This window comes from Cavia porcellus, unplaced genomic scaffold (assembly GCF_034190915.1).
Source record: "Cavia porcellus strain 051 isolate PalLab524CR breed Dunkin Hartley unplaced genomic scaffold, mCavPor4.1 scaffold_18, whole genome shotgun sequence".
Taxonomy (NCBI): Eukaryota; Metazoa; Chordata; class Mammalia; order Rodentia; family Caviidae; genus Cavia; species Cavia porcellus.
Genome location: NW_026947501.1, coordinates 25,196,049 through 25,221,904, shown reverse-complemented (window position 1 = coordinate 25,221,904; position 25,856 = coordinate 25,196,049). Strand labels below are relative to the sequence as shown.

General features: G+C 38.3%; 1 protein-coding gene across 3 annotated transcripts in view; it reads left to right on the top strand.

The window, feature by feature from the left end:
- The first annotated feature begins 2,407 nt into the window (after positions 1-2,407).
- Positions 2,408-25,856, top strand: part of Paip2b (poly(A) binding protein interacting protein 2B) — a 29,866-nt gene continuing 6,417 nt past the window's right edge. The window contains exons 1-4 of one of the 3 annotated variants that reach the window (XM_023564791.2): positions 2,408-2,681; positions 3,218-3,293; positions 21,491-21,639; positions 25,370-25,546. In XM_023564791.2, coding sequence (XP_023420559.1) covers positions 21,502-21,639; positions 25,370-25,546 — 315 coding nt within the window. In that variant the 5' untranslated portion in view covers positions 2,408-2,681; positions 3,218-3,293; positions 21,491-21,501. Of the gene's footprint in view, positions 2,727-3,217; positions 3,294-21,490; positions 21,640-25,369; positions 25,547-25,856 lie in introns of all 3 variants that reach the window. The other 2 variants (XM_013151584.3, XM_003469019.5) reach the window with 2 other exon arrangements.

Here is a 25,856-nt window from a genome sequence, read left to right as displayed (position 1 = left end):
GTGTTGGTTACCCTGGGTTGCAGAAGTCCTCCTGTTTCTAACATGAGTGGATAGGGCGACTATCTTGAGAGAAGACTCAAAGAGTTCCTTTTACAGAATCCCCTGCTGAGCAAAATATTCTTTACATTATTCCCTGGAGGTCCTTAAAATGTCCAGAAGGACCTCTTGGGTACTCTAAGACTGTGCATTCATTGATTTCTTTTTTTCTCTCCAGTTGATGTGATTTTATCCAAGGAAACTTTGAGTAGTCAGGGGAACAACAACAAAAACTACATACCGACATTGGCTTTAAAGCTTTGTCTGGGTCCTATAATGTTCAACTTTTTCAGAAAACAAAACACATGACTCGTCTCTGTGAAAACTTCCCCTTACTGTTTACTGCTTCTTTGCCTAAATTGGCCTTCAGGTGTATGGTGAGAGAGGGGCTTGGGTGATCTCATAGCTTGGAAAAACAGATTCTTCAGGGCCACATGATGTCCTTGCACAATCAGAAATACTCCTAGAGCATTAAAAGGCACTGTCAAGAGATAGGAAAGGGAGCTCATAGAATAAAATACTTGCAAATTGTCTCTGATAAAGAATTAATATATAAAGAACTCCTATGACTAACAAAAAAATCCCAGACATGATTTAAAAATAGGCAAAAGATTTGAAAAGACATTTTTTCTAAAACATATACAAAAGGCAAATATGATCCTTGACGTAAGTAATCATCAGGGAAATTCAAAACACACCTAAAAGGTACCACTCATTAAGATGGCTATTAAAAAGAAAGAAAAACAAAAGGAAGACAGTATCAAGCACTGGTAAGGATGAGAAGAAATGGGAACACATACGCACCATTCAAGGGAATAAAAAAATGGTTCAGCCACTGTGGAAAACAGTATGGCAATTGCTAAAAAATAAACGAAAATTTCATATAACAATTCCACTCTAGGTTTATACTCAAAATAATTGAAAACAGGGACTTGAACAGCTATTTGTACACCAATGCTCATACCAATATACAGATATATTAACACTGGTGTAATGTTAGTACACCAATATTCCTACTAAATAATTTTTCCTATTATTTACAACAGGCAAAAGTTAGAAACAACCCGAAAATCCGTCAGTGGATGAATGGATAAACAAAATGTGATACATACATTTAGTGACATATTACTGAGCCTTAAAAAGGAATGAAACTGGGCGTGGTGATGTGTGTTTATAATCCCAGCCACTCTGGAGACTGAAACAGGAACACCACAAGTTCAAGGCCAGCCTGAGAATGTAGTGAGATTTCGTTTCAAAATAAAAAAAATACAAAGGACGGGGATGTAGCTCACTGCTCCCTGGGTTGGATCCTAACTACTGGGATTAAAAAAAAAATCTGACACATTATTTTGGAAGACTTTAAGCCTAGTAAATAAATCAAACACAAAAAGACAAATGCTATATGATTCCACTTAGATGAGGTATCCATAAGTAGTCCAATTCCACCCCACCCCACCCCCCACCTTGTCTTTTTGGGACAGGGTTTTGCTATGCAGTTCAGGCTGGACTCAAAATCGCTGCGATCTTCTTGCCTCAGCCTCCCGAGGATTACCGGCCTGTCCTACCACGCCTGGCCAATAAATTCTTTTTTCTTTTTTTGTCTTTTTGAGACAGGGTCTCTCTATGTAGTTCAGGTTGGCCTTGAGCTCACTTTGTAGCATAAGCTGGTCTCGAACTCGCAATCATTCTCCTGCCTCACCCTCCCGAGTGCTGGGATTACAGGCGTGCACCACCACGCCCGGCAATAAATTCGTTTTTAAGCACCAAAAATATCAGGTTTGTTTCTTAAAACGTGTAAGTGTCCTTCTGTTTCTTTCTAGTCTCCTAGGGAATCCAATGAATTTTCCGCCAAGAAGAGCGCCAAGCTTGAGCTCTCAGGCGCCTCCCTTGGTAACTGACAGCAGGGGAAATCCCAAGAAGGCGAGCCCCTCAACTCTTCCCAGCAGCACACTAGAATGAGTTGGCTAAACCTTGTGGGAATGGCTGCAGCCTCAGCCAATGAACAAAGCCGGAGCAAAAGCCTGTGTAAACAAACCCGAGGAGCTGAGCTTCGGGCTCCTTCCCAGCGCTGGCAGCCAAATGCTTCCTTAGTCCAGAGCCCAAGCAGGGCCAGCGTAGCTTCCTTTCAATCAATCGGAGCCGGAATCTCCTGTAAGTAAGCTTAGGACCCTTGGGAACGAATGAAAGCGGCGAAAGGACAGACGTTAGGACCAATCACAAGCTAGACTTCTGAGACAGTGGGCAGACACTGCTTCACATTTACACCAATGAAAATCACACATGCGCGCCTAAGGTGACTGAGTGGCCCTGCTTAGGCCCAATAGACAAATGGGGCGGTGCCCAGTAACCAATGGCTTGGGCTCGGGGGCGGGGTGAGAAGCCTGTGTGCAGCGAGAGGTAGCCAGGCTGGGCTTAGTGGCGCTTCTCCCGTGCTGTGGCTCACATTTTGGTACTAAAGGCCGAGACTGTCCGGACGTCGACAACTTCTGCGGCGAAGGCTTAAGCTCTCGGAGAGTGGCAGAGTACAGTCCAGAAGGGGAGCTTCTGGTCAGCCTAGGTGAACTCGGACGCCAGCACCCAGCGCCCCCTTTCCATCACCATCAAGATTGTGAAGGGGATCGTGCGCCTGCCTTACCTTCTGTGGGGTGAGGAAGTCTTTAAGGTACCACGTCGCGGCCATTGGCGAGGAGGTTCGTCTGCTTGTGGTCCCCTGCCCCTCGGGAGTTATTGGAGGGGGGTCTTAGTCCCCTTTTCTCTGTGCAGGTGCTCTGTCCCCCACCCCCACCCCAAGTTCTGGAGTCCTCTCAAGCCCCTTGTAACACTAGGACCAGGTCCCTGGGTGTTTGAACCTCTTCACTACTCTGGTACAACCTTGCTAGACAAATTGAGCTGTACCGCAACCCTCCCCGCCCCGCCTCCCTCTCCCAGGGGAGGGAGTGGGGAAGGGTCGCGCATTTTATTCCCGCTCCATTGGCGGCCCATACATTTTCAGCGTTTTTTATAGCCTCTCCACCTCCCTCTTTACGCCAGTCCTCCTTCAGACCTAATTTGGAGACTCTGGTCACTTTTCTGCCGTGTTTCCAGAGAGTGAGTCCTTCACCCTTCTGATTTCATTCTGTCCCCTACATTTCATCCTCATCTTTCTTATTAGAAACTAACATTTTCCACTTATTTCTAACAGGCAGCCGGAAGGTGAACCTAAGAGAGACAGAAGAATTTGAGAGAGGCAGACTACACTGAAGAGGGAGCTTTGCAAGGTTGGGAACTTTAATCGCTTTTGTCGTTGTCAACTATTTTTACCTCAAGAGGACATTTCATCATTATACCCTTCTAGAATCTTTGTTCCGATACAGTTCTTTTAGTGATAATGCTGAAAATGCAGGTAGAAAGAGCTTGCTGGCAGCAACAGATTTCAAATCTTTTTTTTTTTCCCCCAGTGGATAAAATTGGCATATACTTTAAAGAGCTTAAAGGATCGGAGGTTCCAGTGTAAGTAAGCTTGGCCACTCTAGATTGTCATAAAGTATATGACATACTTCAGCTGTATACAACAACATTGAATATATTTAGAAACGATATTTCTCTTTTCCAGAGAAGTTGTATTCAACTTCATCGTATAGCCATTTGGTTTGCAGTAGTGTTGATTCTAGCCATATGTTTCAAAATAATAGTTCACACCTAAACAGACTTTTTTTGGGGCAGGGCTGGGAATTGAACCTAGGGCTTCAAGCATGGTACACAAATGCTTTTACTACTGCCTATACTATATCCCTAACTTCCTAAGTAAAATTATGCCAAAAATTTTATGGGAAAAACTAACTACTGCCTGTTTTGATTGAGATTTTAGATATTGAATTAATTAGAATTAATTGAATTAATTAGAATTGAATTAATATAGATATTAATTTAGATATTGAATAGTGAGTTTTATTTTGTAAACTGTAAAAAATTGAAATACTTTGGAAAGATTGATAAAACTCTTAGGTTCTGGTATGTATGAGAAAGAGGAACAGAGAGAAAGAATACACACACATACAAGACCTTGTATGTTTTCATAGTACTTAGATTTTGTGAGTTTACATAAACTGGAATTTTTTTTCTAGTTTCTCAGTGGAGAAATACAAACTGTGAGTTTAACATGTTCACTGTGTTTCAGCTAGGATTTTGTAAGCTTTTGTGAAAAAAAAGTATTGTTTTTCTTATTTACCTAACATATGTATCAGTATGCTTCCATATGTTTAGATTTTATTTTGTGCGTATACAAATAAGTCTAGTAGAGAGTGAATTAAAAGGAGTCTTTTACTCTGAATTGACAACATTGTCTAATGGACCATATGTTTGAGTCTTGTTAATAAATTGTACTAAAAAAGAGCAAGAGCTTCAAAAACTTATTTAAAAGTGTATATCTAGAATAATAATAAGAATTTGTGACCGAGGTATAGCAGTTATCAAAGAAAATCCTGAACACATTTCAGATTAGTGTTTCCCAGATATCTAAGTGGCTGGTAAATTAATATAGGGCTGTACTTGAAGGTCAGTTGTTTGTTTGTATGTATAACCTTTTCAGGCATATTTGCAGTTAGTAATTACTTGTTTGCAGTTTAGAGGACTATAGCTATGATTTCTTTTGGGACTTTGACCTTGAGAATCTCACTGGTTTGTGGAGGACTGACCTATCAACCAAGAATTAAATGTTTGCAGAGAGAGGTTCTGTAGTTTGGGTGTATAGCAAGGTGTTCTGGCCTCATCTCCTATTGCTGTCAACTCACTGAAGTGTCAATTCCTGAATTTACCTGTCACACGTGGATTATAATCTTAAATCTTAAAAGCATCTCATTCTGATAGATGCCTTTTTCTTTATTTGCAAAAGAAATGAGGTTCAGAAGTGTAAGTGATTTGTCTGAGGCCACCATATGTTTCAGAGTTTACATTCAAACTCTATTCTTTTGGCCTCAGAGCTAGAGAGCTTCTAGCTTTACACTTCACTGCCCCCTACTGTCTCTGTCCTCTGATCATTGTTGAGAGGAACCAAGAAGGCGCAGCACTGCCTTATTCCATTTTAGTTTGGAACATATGCAAGGGGAAGTAAATTTTTTTTGCCACTATAATACATATCCATGAGTGACCTCAAAATCTTGACATGTATTTTGAAAACCAGTAAATTTGCAAGTAAGAGGTCCACAGATAATGAGGATCAACTGAACTTGTAAGTGACTCATAAGGGTCAGTTTCATGGTAACCCCCCCGCCCCAAGACCCTCTCAGGAGAATGTTTCTTTCGCATCTTTGGTAACCTATTATTTATTCAACAGATATTAAGCACTTACTGTAAGTCAAACTAGAGATTAAAGTCTTGTTTGATGTATTTTTTTTTTTTAAGGAGGGTAATAACTGGGGATTGAACTCACACTGATCTACATTCCTTGCTACTAAAAAAATTTTTCAAATTTATTTTTGATTTTGAGAACCGGTCTAAGTTGCTGAGTTGTCTGGGCTGGCCTTTGATTTTATTTTATTTATTTTTTGTTTTTTTTTAGATTAGGGCCTTGTTATGTAGCTCCAGGGTGCTACATAACACCCTGAATTCACGCTGTATCCCAGGCTGTCCTCAAACTCAAGTCCAGCAATCCTGTTTCAGTCTCCTGAATACTAGGATTACAGGCCCAGTATATGGCCATCACATTGGAGTAAGAAAGACAGCTAAGCTTGGTTGGTTGATATTACAGATTAATTTGACCAAGGTGAAATTTTTTATACCATCCCACTTTGCATTTCCAAGTGTAATTCCAAAACATTTCTATCCTTTCATTTGCATAAACTCTTCCCCTGAGCCTCTCTCATTGACCTCTGTTACCCTCTAACTTGTCATGTGTAAATTTTGAAACCATTTGCCCATTTAACTGGTAGGATTTTGAAGAAGATCTATGTTGACCTGAATTCTTTGAATTCTGGCTGTGCCATCTACCATGTGAGTGACTTCACTCTTCACTCTTGAACTTTTAAACCTGTTTCCTAATTTTAAAAGTGTTTTAAAAGTGGCATGTTACGCACTTGTGGGTTTTAAGGCACAGACATTTCCACATATTGCTTTTGGTGGTGCGGTATGAATGTAACTTTAATGAGAAATCATTTCAGCATCCAGTGTCTCTTGGCTTTCTTGCTTTCAAAACCTAATAAAAAAAAATAACTTAGCCAGAGATTTAGCTCAGTGGCTTCAGCACCTGCCTGGCAAGTATGAGTTCATGAGTTCCATCCCCGGTACAAAAAAACAAAACAAAAAATCTTAGCAGTATTTAGGTTAGGATTAGACACCTGAACACCTGTCTTTTTTTATTTTGTCCACTCAATGTTTACATTTTCCCAAGAGAGGATACTAATTGGATTGATCTGTTATCTTCTAAAGTGGAGGACCTCTGGTGGGCAAAAACCAAAAATTTTTTAAAAAATATTTTGAGAGGATCTCTCACTGAGTTGTCCAGGGTGACCTCAAACTTACATTCTTCCTGCCTCAGCCTCTTGAATAGCTGAGACAGGCAGAATTTTAGGCCAAGCCATGTGTTTGGTTATTGATCTCCTTCAAGTTCATCCTGTTCGTTGTCCTTAGCTGAGGCACTAAGCCCTGATAGATTCTTATATTCAAAGTGGTTGAGTTGGTTTCATGTATTATCTGTCTCACAGACAGTACACTATGTAAAAAGAACTCCTTGGAGACAGTTTCTTCAGAAGTTAAGGGATAGCAGTCTTAGAGTTTTATGCCCTTCTTTATAATTCAAATATACATCTAACATCATAGGTAATATTTAATAAACAATGATTGGCACATTAAATATTGTGGACATCTTTCTCTTGCATTTAGTATTATTGTGAATATTTGTTCATATAACTATTTTCTGTACTGTATTATGAGCTCCATGAGGGCAGCAGGGTCAGAGCTTCACCTCTCAATTTCCTTTCCTTTTTTTTTTTTTTGGTATGGGAATCGAACTAAGAACCTCATGTTTGCCAAGCAGATGCTGTGCCACTGAGCTAAATCCCGGGCTCCCTCAGTCTTTTTTTCAGTTTTGGGCCTTTATACTGATTACATCACAGTCCTTTTCTATGTCTTTATTTCGAGACATGGTCTCACAAAATCACTAAGTTGGTGGGGCTGGGCTGAAACTTGTAATCTTTCTGCCTCAGCCTCCCAGAGTGCTGGAATTACAGGTGTACATCACCATCTACCTATCCATACTCCTTGCTTCAGAGCCTGATGTGTAAGAGATGCACAGGAATCTGATTTGAAGAATTCTCAACTTTTCTTTTTTTTTTAATTTATTTAACTTTTCTTGAAAGCATAGGGGGCAGGTGTTTGAAGGCTTCCCAGACAAGGTATTATTTAGGCTGTTCCCCTCCCCCAACACATACACGCACACGCACGCACGCACGCACGTACGCACGCACACCCCTTGCTGGACATTAAATATAGGGCCTCTCTCCTGCTAATCACTTGCTCTGCTGCTGAGCTACAGTCCTGGCCCCTAAGCTGATTCTTAAATGTTGACTAAGAATATTTTCTAAGTAAATGAAACCTTGAGGAACCATTTCAAGGACAACCAGCAGGTACAAAAGTACAAATAGGAAAATGTGATGAAGTTTACTAACTATTCCCTCTAGGTTAAAAAACCAAAACAAATACATTTAAAATGCAAACAGTCAAAAGTCGAAAGCCCACAAATGGGCATGGCCAGAGACCATGTCCCATCTGAGTTAACTGTGACCTTAGCTACTCAGTAATGAGTACAAGTTTTATAGGGAGAACTTAACATTCTCAGATTTAACAGTTAGCAATGTCTGTAAAGATTTAGTAACACATGCTACTGAATTCTGGCAATGATTACAAAGGAGTGAGATCATTTACTTCAGTATGTATGAATCTCTGTATGTCACACACTGTTCAAGATACTGAAAATGTAATCAAACATTATTCTAAAGGAGCTCACAAGCAAGCATGGGAGATAGATGGATGAACCACTGATTTATCATGTGATAAGTCAGGTAATAGACATAAGAGTAAAATTCTATCTAAATCAGGAGGAGAGAACAGCCTGAAACACTAAGGCAGACTAAAGGAATGTATTGTAGTTTGAGTTAACATGTTGGTTTTAAGCTTCATATTACAGAAATATGTATTCATATTAGAAAACATTGATAGTCAAGGGGAGAGACTACTTAATAGCACTTCATAGATCCAATACTCCTGATACAGTGATTAATATTTTGATGGCTATATTTTATATTTTCTGTGAATATTGATGTGTATATATGTATTTTTAATAGAAATGGGCACATCGTGGGTATTCTGTTTAGTTATTTAATTTCTGTGAGATAAATCTCCTGAGGGTACGGTTGCTTTCTCTTAAGAAGTCATTGTCTATAATAAGAACTAGAAAAAGGGTTAATTTTTCAGCCCAGAGAACTTGTGATCTTGTGGTAATCTAAGAGCTTTCGCTGATATTGGTACTATGAGAATATATGGGAATAGCAGCAAAGATTGGAAAAATAGAACCAAGAAAGAGCAGACAGTTTTCTTAATCTTCTTTCCTTTAATTTCACATATCTTAAAAATACTTTGAAACTGGGCATAGTGGTGCATACCTATAATCTTGGCACTCTGGAAGGCAGAGGCAGGAGGATCACAAGTTCAAGCCCAGCCTGGGCAATTTAGTAATCTTACAAGACCCTGTCTCAATATAAAAAATAAAAAGACCTGGGATGTATCTCAGTGTGATACTCTGTGTTCAATCCCTACTATTGCTGCATATCCCTAATATTGCTCAATTTGAGAGCAATGAGACAAAAATAAAAATGTTTCTAGACTGCAATGCCTTTACTTCAATAGCTGCTTAATTTTTCATATTCATGGTAGCATTGTTATGCACGTACGTACATATTACTTTGCATTACAACTACATTTTTAGTCTTTTTAAATGTATCTGTGGGTTCCCTATGATTATACAGAAGAATCTTTTTTTTAGAAAATGAAGATTGGTCAGTTTTCTGTAGTTTCAAAAGTGAACTGATATACCTCAACAGGTAGGAATTCAAGCCTACATGTGACATGAAAACGTAAGAAAGATTTAAATATATAAATGAAAATAACATTTTTACTCTGATTATAAAGGAAACCATATTCTTATAATACAAACTATAAAGAAAACAAAGATCACAAAATACAAAGAAAAATTAACCTTGCTACTCAAAACATTCTAGTTTGAGGGGCTGGGGATTTAGCTCAGTGGCATAAGCACCTGCCTTGCAAGTGTGTGGTTGTGAGTTCGATCCCCAGTACAGATAAAAAAAGGAAAAAGACAAAAAAAAATTTTCTTGGTTTGATTTTTTTTTTTTTTTTGCATTTTAGACATTTCTTATACATATAAACATTTTAAAAAATAGACTCATTATATTTTTTTCTCTGTATAGTTCAGGTATATTTCCATGACAATATATCTGGCATTATCATTTTTCTTTTCTTTTTGTCTTTTTGAGACAGATCTCTCAGTATGCAGTTCAGGCTGGCCTTGAGCTCACTTTGTAGCCCAGGCTGGTCTTGATCTCACAATGATCTTCCTCCCAGCCTCCCAAGTGCTGGGTTCATAGGTATTTTCTGTACTTTGAAGCAGGTATTTGGGAGTTATCTGCTTTTTAAAACCAGCTGTCTGGACAACAGACTTGTCTTACCCATTCTAAAATGCAGTTATCTCAGAGAAATGAAGGGGTGTGTTGTTTTGTTTTGTTTTTAAGTTGGTAGGGGTCACATACAGGACCTGGAGCATACTAGGCAAGCACTATACTATTGAGCTACATCCCAACCCCAAAGTTAAGTTTTAATGTAGTAATTTTGATGTAAAGGGGAGCAGAATAAAATGTAATTTTCTAGTGAGAGTTTACTTTTGTTTGCTGTGGTGTTCCCTGGTGTCTTTTTGTTATCTAGGCTTTGGCAAAAGTGCCAAAATGTTAAATTCACCATCTGGGGGGTTCACAAATCATTTGTTTTTAATTTTTTTTTTTGAATAACAAAAGATTTTTAAAAAATTTTATTTTGAAAGTAGTAAACATACAACAGAACCAGACAGAAAAAAGCCGATCGAGACAATGCAGTGAAACTGGTACAGAACTTCACAGCAGGATCCTGGGATAGTAGTAATAGGTACTGTAGTATATCTCCTTGTCTTCACAATAGTTGTCTAGTCAATTAGGTATCATGAAATCAAACCAAAAACAGAACATTATAAAACCAATTGAGAGTACTGAATAGAGCAAAAGAAACATGTTTTAATATTGAGCAGATATAACTCTTGAGTTCGGTAGCATTTTGTGTGTGTGTGTGTGTGTGTGTGTGTGTGTGTGTGTGTGTATAAAACACACCTACTAGGGCTCTGCTTTGTCCCTATGGAAAGCAAGAACACTGAAAGCAGTAAAACTGGCCCGAAACTGTTGTAGAATGGACTATTCTGTTTTCATTCTATTAATTTAAAAGTATAAAGGTGAAAAAAATTAGAAACTTTAACTCCATATTGAATATAATTCTAAAATAAAGCAAAATTTTCTCCCTTAGAAAGTTCAGTATATTCAGACCTAGTTGATGTTTCATTATAGAACTAGTGTCTGAGGCTCACATTATGAAGATTTTTTTTTAGAACTTTAAATGTAAGAGGATGTAAATGATATTGTATGAGACCAGGCTGGATGGGTTGGATGGGAACTGATACCTGTAAGTATACTTTTCAGACTATCTCTGACTGCAGCTTGTTTTGTCATTCAACTAATACAAATAACTCAATGGATGACTTTTTTTCATTTTATTTTCATCAGTTTTATTGGTACATTTTAGATAAACATAGTGATCACATTCATTACAGAGAATTTGTGCTTGTACATGATATAACTTGCTTCTTTTTTTCCCATTTCCCTATGCTGTCTTCAACCCCTCCCCTTCCCCGTTTACAAAAGCTTTGTTTCCTTCTTTTCTCCCTTTTTTAAAATTTATTTTTATTTTTATTTCTATTTTAATTTTGGTACCAGGGATCAAACTCTCGACCTTGTGCGTGCCAGGCAGGTGCTTATGCTGCTGAGCTAAATTCTCAGCTTTTCTTTTTTTGCTTTTCCCTTCTTTTCTTTTCCCCACCTTCTCCCTTTATGGCTTTATTTTATGTCAAGATAAAATGCAAGTATCTCTGCCTTTGGATCCACAGACTAAAGGACACTTTTTAAACTGCTGTTTACTTGAGGTTTTCAAACTTGAGTATACAGTAGAATTATCTGCAGGGCTGGTTTCAACCCGTATTGTTGGCCCCACCCAAGAGTCTAGGGTGGGTCCTGAGAATTTGCTTTTCTATAAAGTTGTTAGCCTGTTCTGCTGCAGGTCAGGTACTCCACTTAATCTGGGAGTACAAAGAAAACACATGTTATGGAGCAAATCCAGCATAGGTTGAGTTAGGTTAGAGAGACCAGGGGACTCTAGTTTAGTAAAAGGTGTTGGTGATTAACCCCATGAAAACAGGAGTTACTTGTATCTCCTTTGTTTCTTTCATCACTTAGCATTTACCCTTTGCCTTAGGAGAGCCTAGTATTTTCTTTTAAACTGCCAAAGGACTTCAAGGGCTTATTGAATTGAAAGTTTGGTGTGTTTTTAAAGATCATAGGTATGTTTATTATTAAAGTTTTAGGTTAGCAGTAATTTGGTTGAATAAAAGAACCTTTTCCCAAAAAAGAGAAATTGAACTTACTTTATTTTACTAAAATTTTGGAGATAAGCATTAAGAGTATATGGACTTTGAATCTTTCTTTAGTAGTCATTGCATTGATTGAGATACTACTAGTAATCCTGGAAATTATTTTGAAGATGAAAGATGAAGGCCAAAATCATAGACCTGGCATAGAAACTGCAAACTTAAGACTGCTAGGAATATATATATATAGCAGGCAAAATTGAAGCAAAGTGCGATGACCAGGTGTGGTCAGTCCAAGGATGAAAACACCATTGGCCCTGAGGGCATGTTTTTGTTGGGGAGTTTAGATAAGGGAGGGACATACTGCTGAGAGGGGTACAAAATTTTGGGTGTCTAAGTAGGGGGTCTAAAGCTAGGTGATAAGACAGTGTATAGGGGATGCTGGCAAGCACAATATCTCTTGTGGGTTTTTTTGTGGAACCAGCTCTTTGCAGGTTGAGCTGTGTGAGGAAGCTGCTGGCTTCCTGCTGAATGCCATATTTCCCCAGGTGTGAATAACAGATCTGTTTGGGGGAGTTTTTTCTCTCCTAGTTGGGTGGGGGTTTAGATCAGAGACCTGACAATATATACATATATTATGATTTATATAAAGATGTCCCTCTAAAGCCTCCTGCAATCACAGGTAAGAGATTTTGGAAGGTGATTGGATTATGGGGTTTATAACTGTCTTGTTCTTTTTTTCTTTTTTCTTTTTGTCTTTTTCCTTTTTATCAGTACCAGGGATTGAACTCATGACTGCCTGCTTGCAAGGCAGGCACTTATGCCGCTAAGCTAAATCCCCAGCACCTAACTGTCTTGTTCTTAAATGGTGAGGTCTGATCAGAAGTGACAGGTCACTGGAGGCATAAAAGTTTATATTTATTTCCTTCCCTGGTTCCTCCTTTCACATTCTGGTTTCTGAGTACTATGACATGAGCAGCTCTCCTCAGCCATCCCCCTTTTGCTGTGTTACTTCTTTGTTGGAGCCACCATCCATGAATTGAAATGTGACCCAAAATAAATCTTTTTCTCTCATGGATGTCAGGTATTTCTCAGTGATGAGAAAGACTAAGGCAGATTTTGGAACCAGAGACATCAGGCATGACTGTACCTGACTATGTGGTTCAGAAGCTTTTGGGACTAGTTTTCTGGAAGAGTTTGGAAAGATTTGGAGAAGTTGGCTGGAGAAGCAATCTTAGATTGTTGTAAGCCAAGCTTGATGAGAAATTCTGGTTAGAGCTCAAAAGACCAGGATGCTGATAGAAATAAAGATAGTAAAGACAAGGCTCAGAAAGTTTCAATTGGGAACCAGTGAAGACTGGCAGTTGGACTCATCAAGATTATGTGTGTTATACTCTCATAGAAAATTTGTCTACATTTTGATCATGTCCTACAACTTTGCAAAGGAGACTGAGATTAAGGACAGAAAAGCAGTCTGACAGAGGATATTTCAAGGTAGTCCAGTATTGAGGTTGTAGCATGGTTACTATTGGGGGCTTGTAGCCAGGTTTATAGTAAAAATAGGGAGCACAAAGCCCATTCGAAATTTTACCAGAAAGAAAATGCCTGCAAAAATGGAGCAGAGAAGAACTTGATTGTTGAAACCATTGGCATTATGTTTTTAAACCAAGTACTTAGGTTCAAAACAATAGGAAAAAATGCCTTGAGGGCACATGAGGAACCAGCAATGATCCAACCTTCACAGACTCAAAATTGCAAAAGTGAAAGACTTTGCTTTGAGAAGAGAGCCCTGGGGCACAGTGCTCCAAAATAGCAGTCAGGGACAGGATTATCATAGTAATTAGTCATCTAGGCACTTGGAGACCTCTGCAGCAATGATACAAGGGAGCCCAGTTACTGTTGAAGTTGGAGGCAGACCATGGTGTTGTCCATCTGGTGCTGGTTTTACAGACTTGCAGAATGTAAGGGTTGCAGAGTCAAGAAGGCATTCACCCAGATTTTAAAAGAAGATTTGGGAAGCCAGGCAGCATGCTCCTGTGAGGGCAGTGTGTAAAGTTGTGTGAGTGAATCCAGAAGTGCATTTGAGACCCCTAAAATTTGGAGAAGATAGAAATGTGGAACATCTGAGGGAAGCTGCATGGAGTGAGCAAAGCCAGTCCAAGAGAAAAAAACTAACCACCTGTGGCGGGTGGGGCACCCAAGTCTTTTGGAGTTCACATTTTGTGGTCACAATTCCCCAGGTTTGGGATTTGGAAGTTCAGGACTTAATGTTTGTTCTGCTGGGTTTAGGTTTTGCTTTGGTCCTGTTGGTTTCTGTCCTCCTATTTCTCCTTTTGGAATGGGAATATTTATATTGTGCCATGATATGTCAGCAGTGTTTATTTTTCTTTTCATCTGTACAGGGGCTTACAGCTAAACCTCAGAGGAGACTTTGGACTTTTCAGCAATGCTGGAATTGTTAGGGTTTTGGCAACTCTTAGAGATGAACTCTGCATTTTTTCATGAAGAAATGTACATAACTCTTTGAGAGGGTCAGGGGTAGAATATATGGACATCTAAATGTCCTCCTAATGTCTCATGCCCCTATAGGCAGGGCTTTTGGAAGGTGACTGGTTTGTGGGAGCTTGTAGCTGACTTATAGCTGCTACAAAGTGATAAGTTCTGGTCAGAAGAAAGACAATCCTACCATGGTAAGCTCTATACTTAGCCTATAGCACATGAGAAGAATGTTATAGCTACTTGGTATGATTAAGTATTAAAATAGTAAGAACACATTAAAAATTTCCTAGAAGTGAGGTTTCCTCCCTTAAAGTAAGTTTGCTTGTCAAAAACAGATTCCAGGGAGTTGTCACTGGCTGTGGGGAATAGCTGTTCCACTGCAGAACTGCCTGAGAAGTGGAAATCAGCCCTCAGTTCACAAGAATGTGTTCATTTCCTGTGGCTACTATAACACATTACCTCAAAGTGGTGGCTTAAGACACAAAATTGATTGTTGTACAGTTCTGAATCAGTTTATCAGCATGACCGTATTCCCTCTGGAGACTGTATGTGAGCATCTGCTTTTTGCCTCTTCTACTTTCTGGCAACTGCAGCCTTTGTTAACTTGTGACTGGCTCACTCTGGCCTCTGAGGTCGCACTGCCTTTCCTTCTCTCTGGAATCCCCTGCTGCCTTTTCTCTTATAGTGAGACTTCTCGTTAGAAGTGGGGCCCACCTGGAAGATCCTGGTTGATCTCCTTATCTCAAGGTCCTTGATGTAATTACACATGCAAAGACCCTTTTTCCAAATAAATTATACTTTACATGTTCCAGGAATTAGGACCTGGATATGTATAGAAGGGAGGAGGGACTTCTGGTCAACCCACTACACTGGAATTGTGTCTTGCCTTGATGTCTATAATATCACTGTCTTCTGGTTTCCTTTTCAACTCGAGTTTCTTATTAGTCTTTTTTCGTATTATCTTTCTTGTCTGCTTGACTTTTAAAATGTTCACACACATTAGAGCTGAGTCTCAGAACTTTTTTCATCTTACTTTGTTCTTTCTCCCTAGGCAGTATCTTATAGTCCTCATGATTTCAGTTACCATTTATATAAATGACTACTCCAACTTTCTATATTTAACCAGACCTCCCTTTTTCTTGATGCATACAGCCAACCTACCTAATCACCATCTGAGTGTTTTGGAGGCACCACAAACCTAGTAGGTCTCAGAACCTTTCTTACCCCATCCCCTAACACTGTCAAAGAAAAATTTGCTCTTCTCACAGAGTTCCTCGCTCAGTGAATGACAGTACTATCCACCCAGTACTTTGTGCCAAAATTATCTTTGGTATTTTCCTTACCATGAACCCCCAATCCAGTCTATTCCCAAAATCTCCTAAAATCATTTTGGAGTTCATCTTCTCTTACTGCTGTTATTATAACCCGCCTAGCCACAATGTTTTCATCTTGATTAGAGCATTAGATGTTATACTGGTCTCAACTGTTAGTCTCTTCTCTCTGTTTTCTATAGAGCAGCCTGAATAATCTCAAGGCATAATTTAAATTGTGTCACTGTGCTGTGGACAACTTTGTTAGTCTCCAGAATCCTTTGTGTGGTCTCTGAGGTCCTACATGATCTGGCCTCATCCGCCTGTTCAGCCTCCCTTCCTTGTTTTTCTTCTACCCTATCCATACCTACCTTCTTTTAGTCCCCAAAATGTTCCGCTGTTGAGTCTTCGTATGTCTTTTTTTTTCTTTCTCTTTATTTCTGTTAGCTTATATTTTTCAGATACCAGTAAAAATGTTGCCCACTCTAGGATTAGAATGGGTCCCCTTGTAGTTCTCTAACAGGTTCTTTCACTTTTCCTTATAACGTGTGAATCATAATTAGTTATTTGTTTCTCAGCTTGGAGAATGTAAACACTGCCAGGGCAGGACTAAGTACCCTGCAAAGGATCAGTCAAACACAGTGCCTTGTGTAAATAGGCACTCAGGTATTAATGAATGAATGGATTGTTTTAATAACCTGAGTTTCTAAGATGTAATAGGGGCTGGGGATTTAGCTCAGCAGCATAAGCAACTGCCTTGCAAGCAGGTGGTTGTGAGTTCGATCCCCGGTACCAATAAAAATGAAAAAGACAAAAATTAAAATAAAAAAAAAAAGATGTAATGAGAAAAGGTACGACCTCATTAAAACTATTATCCATGACCTTTCATTTAAAACATGATATTAATTATATGGAATGGAGTAATGAAACTGCCTATATAGGAAATAATAGTACAGACTAGTTTTTAATAGTCTTTTTCTAGCTAATTCAGTCAAAAGTCCCAAATATTCTTTACAGTCAAGCTATTTTGGAGACAGCGTGGGTTTATAGCTTCTGAAAAATCTCATTTAGGTCCAAAGAATAGCTACTTTTTAGTAGGAGCCTGTTAGATCTGAAAGCCGTGGGTGTTCAAACTGGTGAAGCATGTATTCTTGAAATATCCTAGAGACATTATCCCAAAATTTAGGAATTAAAACAATTTATTATAGCATACTTTCTGTGGGTCAAGAATCTGTAAGCAGTTTAGCTGGGTGCCTCTGTCCTAGAATCTTTCATGAAGTTGCACTTTAGTCTGCTTTTTCATCTGAAGGCTTGATTGTAGAAAGGTACACTTTAAGCTGTCACACACAGGGGATCATTTCTTTGTCATGTGGGCCTGTCACATAGCTAACAACATGGTGGCCATTCTGATTCTTAATCCTGTTTATAAAGTCAGACATTTTCTCCGGCTGTGAAAGCTTTGGTCATTTTTTTTTTTCCTGCACTGTACTAGACTTTCACGGGGATGTCCGTTGACGTGGTGAGGATCAAGTGAAGTAATGGCCAGAGAAACACTGTTCTCAAGCATGGTAGATGGTCAGCTGGGGAAGTGGTGGGAACAGAAAGAAAGTATTACATGAAACTGGGAACAGGAGAATCTGGGATGCTAAAAGTGATGATCCTGTTTTATCCTGTATCTACCTTATGTTGAAAACAGCCATATGCCTCCTTAGGAGTTACCAGTCTCCAAAAAATCATCCTATTTCCCTACTAAATTGAAAGGGTTGATAAAGTCAAGGAACCCTACATACCAGTTCATTCTTACTCAGTTGGCCCATAAACCAGTCTCCTTCTCAAACTAACTCAACAACATGGGATTTGTAACCGCTGAATCTGGTACCCTTCTTACTATAGCACCATATGAGTGGTTTTCCTAAAATGAAATTTAATAGATTATGTCTCTTAAATTACAAAAGTACTTCATAAAGTTTTAAACACTATACACTGTTGTTGGATTGCTGCTGTTTAAAGAAACCAAACTTTCCAGTTGTGTAGAAGAAAGTAGTTTAATGATGTAACTTATGAATGAACTGTACAACACTAAGAGAACCATTTTCCTAGTTAACAATACCATATACGTAGTTTCATTTTTGAAGTATTTGCCTTTGGTAATCTGATGATACTGAAGGAAACATACAGTACTCAGTCTCTCCTATTGTATGTACACAGCATAGATCACCCCTGTGATCCCAAAATGTGTGAGGATTTCTCCCCACACTGGTGATCCAGCAGATACCACAGAATGAGCGGGTAAGCCCAGCAGACTGGCTCTCACTTCAGATGCCTGAATTTCGGGCCTCTGAAACTTCTAACCAACTGGTTTCCAATTGGAATTCCCACAACCCCATCCTGGGGTTTAATTAATTTGCTAGTGCAATTCACAGAACTCAATAAAATACTGTATTTACTAGTGTGTTATTAAGAGTAGTTTAGGGCTAGGGATATAGCTCAGCAGTACAAGCACCTGCCTGGTGAGCATAAGGTCCTGAGTTTGATTCCCAGTACAAAAAAAAAAAAAAAAAAGAATGGGTTAAATAAATAACCAGAAAGAAAAATATGTAGGGTGAAGTGTAAAAGGATTCTGAGCCCAGGAACTTCTATCCCAATGGAGCTGGGATAGTCCAACCTCCTAGAACATGGATGAACTCTTATTTACTTTCCTGTAAATCTGCACATGTTCAGCTATCCAGCTCTTCAAACCCAGCCTTCTGTGTTGTTGGTTGTTTTTTTTTTTTTTTTCAGACTTTATGGCATAAACATGATTAAACATGGATAGCCATGTAGCAAGGTGATTGGACACAAAGCATATGGATCTAATGCTAATGGATGGAGTGGGCTAACAGCAAAGCCTGCTCTTTGCCTTTCCCTATAACATTCCTTCCTCCCTCGTATGGCACAGGACCCTTTCTAAAGAGAGGATCTTGTGATCTACTATCACACAAGATAGGTCAGGGAATTCCTTTATGGCCAGCACCAAGACAGAAAAGAGGGAGTAAAAATTATGTTTTTAGTTCCTATAACCTGCCATGAAAAAGAAATTCTAGTTTTTGTGCTGCCTTTGGGAGAAAAAAATGGCCAGGTAAAAGAAGAAGGAAGGAGGGAAAGGGAAAGAGAGAGAGATAAAAGAAAGGAAGAAGGACTGTCTTTCACTTCAGTTGCTTGAAGCCATTCTGAAATAACACAAGGGGAGCTATGAACTGGGAACCATGGGTAAAACCCAGAATACACATATAAAATCACCATGTTGAATTTATGGTAATTTTCTGTTCTCTTTCTCATGAACAAGTACATCCTGCAATTTACTCTGTCTCCTCCACCCAGCTGTTAAATCAGCTGAGTTATTCTTTCTTTGCCTTCTCTTTTTCTATACAACCATGAGCAGCCATTTATTGGATTAAGGCAGATGTTTTAGAAAACTGAACCCTAATTCTCTGTGAATGATTTCCATATTGCTGGGGAGAAATCACTCTGCTGGTTGTAAACAACTGTCAAGTTTTTGGAAATATAATGCAGTATAATCTACCCAGCAAAGTTGAGGACCTTTAAGTTTCTGTGCTTAGGAATACCATGCTTACTTATGGATTTGCGCTGGCATTTCAAGAAGACTTCCTCTATTAATTGTTATCCTGCAAATCGAAGTGCTAAAAATAAAGACCTGTACCCTGTATCTCTCTCTTCTCTAGCCCTGTGTAATCGTTACTATGAATCTATTTGGAATAAACATTGATTCCTTTTGACTCTGTCTAAGATCTATTAAACAGACATATTTTATACTAGGTGACCTTTTTAAATCTATGATGAATAAAATAGATTTTGCTTTAAATGAAATTCTTCTAGAACTACCAGTGAGTTTTCCATTTATTCTTTCCTTTTCACAATTCTGCCTTGTCTTTTGTGAGATAACATTTCTGATGTCCATCCAGATAAGGAAATAATCAAAGCATGTAAATGCTAAAGAAGTTAAAGCAAGCAGTTTTTAGTTTACAAAGAAGCAGCTAAAAACTTTGAAGGGTGTTGACTAAATGGAAACAGAAAAATAGTATGTTAAGAAAGTTTAAAGAAGCCTCAAGGAGAGACTGGGTGGGGATGGAGTTGTGGTAGAAAAGAAATAGGATAGAGAAAGTTGCCAAAGCACAATTAAACCACAAGTATTCATGGAATCCCTAATGTTATAGTGAGTTACAAAATGTATACCTGTCAGTCTTGTTTTTCAGGAGCTGAGAATCTAATTGGAAGGAAAGATACACACATGAAACAGAACAGTTAAGCAGTTAACCTTCTATTCCACAGGTACAATGTAGAGAAGGAAAGTGAGTAAAGACTGGAGTGTTTTTGAAGAATGGTTAAGATTTAGACAAAAGACAATAATAAAACATTGTTCCAAATAGTAACAAAATTATCAAAGTAGATTTAGAAGCCAATATAAGTAATTCTTTTAATATATATACACACAGGAACAAGCTGTAGACAAATTAAAACTAGCAAAAATACTACCACGGCATTAAATAAATGTAATGAATATATTTTATTTATAAAGTTTGGACAGCTGGGCATGGTGGCACATACCTGTAATCCCAGCACTCGCACGGCCGAGGCAAGAGGATCACTCTTGAGTTCAAGGTCAGCCTGGACTACAGAGTAAGACCTTGTCTCAAAAAATTTTTTTTTCTGAGTTAAAATTATTTTTAAATTGTTTTTAATTATGAGAAATGTAATAAAAATTCTTTAAAAAATAAGGAAAAGTTATATATCTCAATAGAAAAATGGACAGTAAAAAAAAACCTCATATCTCAAAATATTCAACCTCAACAAAAATCAAAGAAATTTAAACAAAAAATACAAATTTTTCTCTTAAAAGAATGGGAATTGTTTTTAAAATAATATCTATAAATATGGGAAAACATTTGATACACTATAAATGATAGTATAGCTATATTAACAGAAATGAGAAAAAAACTAGTGGTGAAGGATCATGTGTCATATGATCCTGTTACTATTAAGAATGGATACTTGGGGAATGTGTGTATTATCTGTAGCTACATACACATTGAGGGTGTCAGGGAGGTTGTGTGTACCGCATTGTTAATTATTCAGAACTCTAGATGGTGAGATGATAAATTTTTTTCTCCTTTTTTTACTTATCAACACAATGAACATGTATTACTTTTTGAAATACATTTTAAAGAAAAAGAGCTTGAGAATCACTTAAGGAGCAGGTGGTACTTCCACTGTTTTTTAAGAATATACTTTCTCTTGCTATTTAAACATTAAGAAAGGTGTTTTGGATAGGGTGCAGAGGAATTTAGCATTGGAAGATACCTATTCTGTTCTCCATCCTCCTGCTCTTACCTAGAAAGCTGTGCCTAGCCATTTTATTAATCCTTCAAGAATTGTACATCTTGTAATCTGAAATGATCCCATTTGTTGATTCTCAAAACTGTTGCCTATAGTTTTGAGAATCAAACATCTGACGTTCTGTTCAGAAAGTCCTTGCTACACTTGTTAATTTAAAGACTTTTACCTGCTTTGTTTTCTGTCTTAACATTTAGCTCTTTGATCTAGTTTGATTTTAGTTTACTGGATGGCAAGTGATAGGGGTCTAGATTCAATCCTCTGCATGTGGATAGCCAGTTTTCAAGAATATCTTTCCTCCAATATGTGTTTTGGGCCCATTTGTCTAAGATCAATTAGTTGAGTGGGTTGTTTCTGTGTTCTCTGTTCTATACCATTGATTCTCATGCTGTTTTTATCACAATAGCTCTGTAGTACTGTATAATCTCAGGTCTGGGATGGTGATGGCTCAGAACTTCAACGCTTCTGAGTTAGGATGTTTCAGGTTTACATTTCCTTGATCCTTAACCTTATATTCTTTTTTAACCTTTCTCTTGCTTCTGTTTAGATTCTATCATAATGAATGGATCTAGCATGGCAAATACATCACCCAGTGTAAAATCCAAAGAGGACCAAGGGTTAAACGGGCATGATGAGAAGGAAAATCCATTTGCAGAGTACATGTGGATGGAGAATGAAGAGGATTTCAACAGACAGGTAAAGAAAGAAGTGAACGCCTAATGCTGCATGTAACTCAGCTATGATATTTTACTGTCAGTTTGACAAAAAGAAAAACAAAAGAAATGGGTGCAGTTGGCTTCACAATAATTAAAAAAATACCTGGAGACCTCAGCTGAAATGACCAAGAAGTATCTTCAGGTGCTAAAAGACAAGGCCAAACCAGGAACATACTGATAATTCTCTACCATGCTAACTAAAAGAGAAGAAGAACTATCAAATTAATCAACTGACAGCTGAAAATTCTTACCTGAGCCCATGCAGAACTAAATTCTGTATAATAGTATTTGCACTGTGATATTGTTACACAGTAATTGCCATGAAGAAGCCCTGCTCTCATTTTGAGTAGCTTGTTTGTTAGATTTCTGTAGATGACTGCAAAACATTCAAGGAGACTCCTAGAGTTTAAATTGAATAGACTTTCCCTAATCTTAGAGGTTCAAGGTTCTGTCCTGGCTGCAGCATGGTGTTTGAGTGTGCAAGTGGTTTTGGGGATTGAATGCACGGCCTTCACAATGAGCTGAGTCCTTAACCCTTTTTCAAAAAAATTTTGATATATGATGTCTCTCGAGGGGCTGGGGATTTAGCTCAGCGGCATAAGTACCTGCCTTGCAAGCAGGCGGTCGTGAGTTCGATCCCCGGTACCGATAAAAATGAAAAAGACCAAAAAAAAAAAAAAAAAATGCGGTGGATGACTCTGTGCAGACCTTGGGTAGATGTATGATGTCTCTCTAAGTTTCCCAGAGTGAGTTCAAACTTCCCATCCTCCTGCCTCAGCCTCCCAGAGTGCTGGGATTACAGGTGTGTACCACCATGCCTGCATGATTTCACGTGATTAGTGTGAAATGAACTGTGGGACAATTAGGAACAGTGGAAGTGAATTTTTCTATAGTTTAGGGGTTATTGATTTCTTTTGCATGTAGGAAGTGTGATACTCTGCATTTCATTTTGAAAATGAATGTAGATGTAATAGACAATTAAGAACTGTGAGTGAAGATAAATATGTTTTCTGTGGGGTTTTTGAATAGTTGTGTTTGTCTTTTGTGGTGACCTACCTGTTCCACTCTGCCTTTGTTAGACTCAGACAGTAGTAGATTATGGAAAGCGTAACTGATTTGTCCTTATCAATGGGTTTGTAAGTCTGCTGACTAGGATTTGGACTATTAAGCCAGATGTCTATACTGTGGGTTGACTATGAGCTCCTATCAGCAAACTGGGGCAGGTGTGTGGAAAAGTACTAGAAAGCTAGTTGTTTGCAGAAACATATGCATGTGTGTGCACACACATGTGTGTGCACGCAGAGTTTGGTGAAAAACAGTTTGATAGTCTTAAAAATCATAACTTGGTTGAGGAGAACTAGGGAAACTGACAGCATATCCCTGGCAACTTCAGGATTGCAGCAAACATCAGGCCTTAAGATGGCTGAACAGGTAAATTATTGCTCAAATTTCCCCAACCCTAATGTTTCTCAGGAAACGCTACTTCAACAATGTTATTTTGAACTATTGCATGTGTCAGTGTGGAGGATTGAGTGTTTCAGAGAAGACTTACTTGTCTTTCATTTGAGAACTAGCGAGTTTAAGATTTGGGATTTGAATGATAACAGTTTTCCCTGTACCCTGGTAGGTTACTTTATTTTCACTATGGTGAATTATGGGGTTCTTATTACTATCAAAGTGTTTCATCTTATTATTTTTTCTTAGATATTTTATTGGAAAGTCAACGTACATACTGTATCAGGGTTGCTACCTAGAATTAATTTTTTTCTCCTTAAGATTCAACTCAAGACATGTATTAAAAAAAAAAAAAAAACAGAACAAACCTTGGAACCCCTAAAACTAAGCAGGCTAAATGACAAGGATTTGCCAAATATGAATTAAGGAAGCCAAGTACAATCATACTAAAATATGCAAAGATATTCATTGCGTGTGAGGCTGAGAGAATTGGATGGAAGTGTAGTTTTCAGAGGAAAACGAATCAACTCTGCCCTACTTTCCTGTTGCTAAGACATATTACCTGATACCCACAACTTAAAGAAAGAGAGGTGTATTTTGGCTCAGCTTGTAGAGATTTCAGTCTATAGTTGGCTGTTACCATTCTTCTGTCTACCTTGTGGAGAGATATGAAAACTGATGAATTTTCAAATCTTATTCTGTATTTCTAACAAGGGTTTTGGTTTTGGTTTTGGGGTGAGGTTTTTTTGGTTTGGTTTTGTTTTCTTACTTTAAGCCTCTGTCATTTTCTTGTGAAAGTCTAGTAAAAGTCACAATAGGTATATTCCAAATTGTCAGTGACATTCTTCCATGTCGGATTGTTGAAATGAAGGGTGACCTCATGATATTTATAGTTCCAATTTCCAAACTCTTATAATAAAGAAAATGGGTTACTGCTACAATAAAGAAAATAGGTTCATGTGGTAAAGCCTTAAAACAGAAACTTCAAAAGTCAAATGCTTCAGAAAGGGAATATATAAAAGATACGGAAGCCCAGAGTTGTAACTCAGTGGTAGAGTGCTTACCTAGCATGCACAAGGCCCGTGGTTCAGTACTGTGTGTGTGGTGGGAAGGTGATTAAAAAAAGAATTGAGAGAGAAAAAAATCCAGAAATGTTCAAATACAAAGTCATATTAAATCTTGTGGCTTGGAAATATTTTGCTGTCGTTATTTTAAGAACTTTGTAACTATATAATTTACTTGAGATTAATAAAATGTGTGGCCAACTGTGATATGAAATACTTTCTTTAAGTCTTGCTACAAGTGATTTTTCTTCTGAATTTATGAGTAACAGTAGGCCAATGTGAATGATTTTTTCGTTGATCTCCCAGCTGGTAGTGGTGCTGGTGAACTGTAACTCTGTGACCAAGCAGGCTGACAAAAAGGAGTTACTAAATATGAATTAGGAAGTCAAATAAAGTCATAGAAAATCTGCAAAGTGAGTGTGGCATAGTAGTACATGCATGTAATCTCAAGCATTCAGGATGCTGAGACAGTAGAATGACAAATTCAAGGCCAGCCTGAACTAGCTAACAAGACCCTGTCTCAGAAAATCAAAAAACAAAGCAAAACAAGAAACTTTTATAATGAACTGTATTCTCAGAAGTGTAAAATATACTAGGTTTATATTACTTTAATTTGAAATATGAAGTTGTTTATATATTTATGTATTTCTTATTTTGAAAGAATACTACATTGATGACATACTTTTCTAGTGATACACCAAAAAGCCATTTTATATCTTTCTAAGGTTCTAAAAATTTGTAGTTTTCTGCGTTAGAGGTGTCATTACTAGAAATGAGCATTGGTTTTGGTTTAATCTTTACTACCAAGTAGTACTTACATACTATCTGTCTCTTATTTGTATACTTCCCACAAAATGGGAAATTCAGAGTTCCTTCTCTACAAGAAGGAAAGAATTTCAAGCTATAAACTGACTTTCTATTATGAATGGAAAATATCTGTGTCAAATATTAGAGGTCTTACAAGATCTGTAAAGATCTATTCTGCTATTTTGGGTAACTATTTCTTCAGCCAGTTTAAAAAAATAAAATTTGTTTTGTCTAGCCAGTGATTAGAAGCATGTTAATTCTTAGGATTTATGAGATCGTTCTTAGTTGCAGAGTAATAACCTCTGGGGGAAAGGACTGGGGAAAACCCTTGAAGGGGTGAGTTCCCTGGATTAGTACACCTGACCTGCTCTCCTTGCCTGCCAGGTGGAGGAGGAGCTACAAGAGCAAGACTTCCTGGACCGCTGCTTTCAGGAGATGCTAGATGAGGAGGACCAAGACTGGTTTATTCCAGCAAGAGACCTGCCTCAGGCCGTGGGGCAGTTGCAGCAGCAGTTAAACGGACTGTCAGTCGGCGATGGCCATGATTCTGAAGATATTTTGGTAAGGACCGTGGATAATCCCACGTGTGATGTAGTAAAAAGAATGTGGGGTCTGGGGTCACAGATTCTCTCTCTGGCCTCACAGCCTGTGGCAGGTTTTCTCCGCAGCCATGTCAGCTGCTGCTTCTCTACTGCTCAGACAGGCATTGATGAGCGGTGAAGGTGTGTTGCTTCTTGCAGAGCACTGTGTAAGGAATAGTGTTGCCCGTGTCACCAACTTTAATTTTCTACCGTTGAGCTTTCCCAAGAACTGGGAGAAGGACAAAATTTTTCAGGTTTAGTTTCAAATGATCATCTGCTGCAGTCCTCCT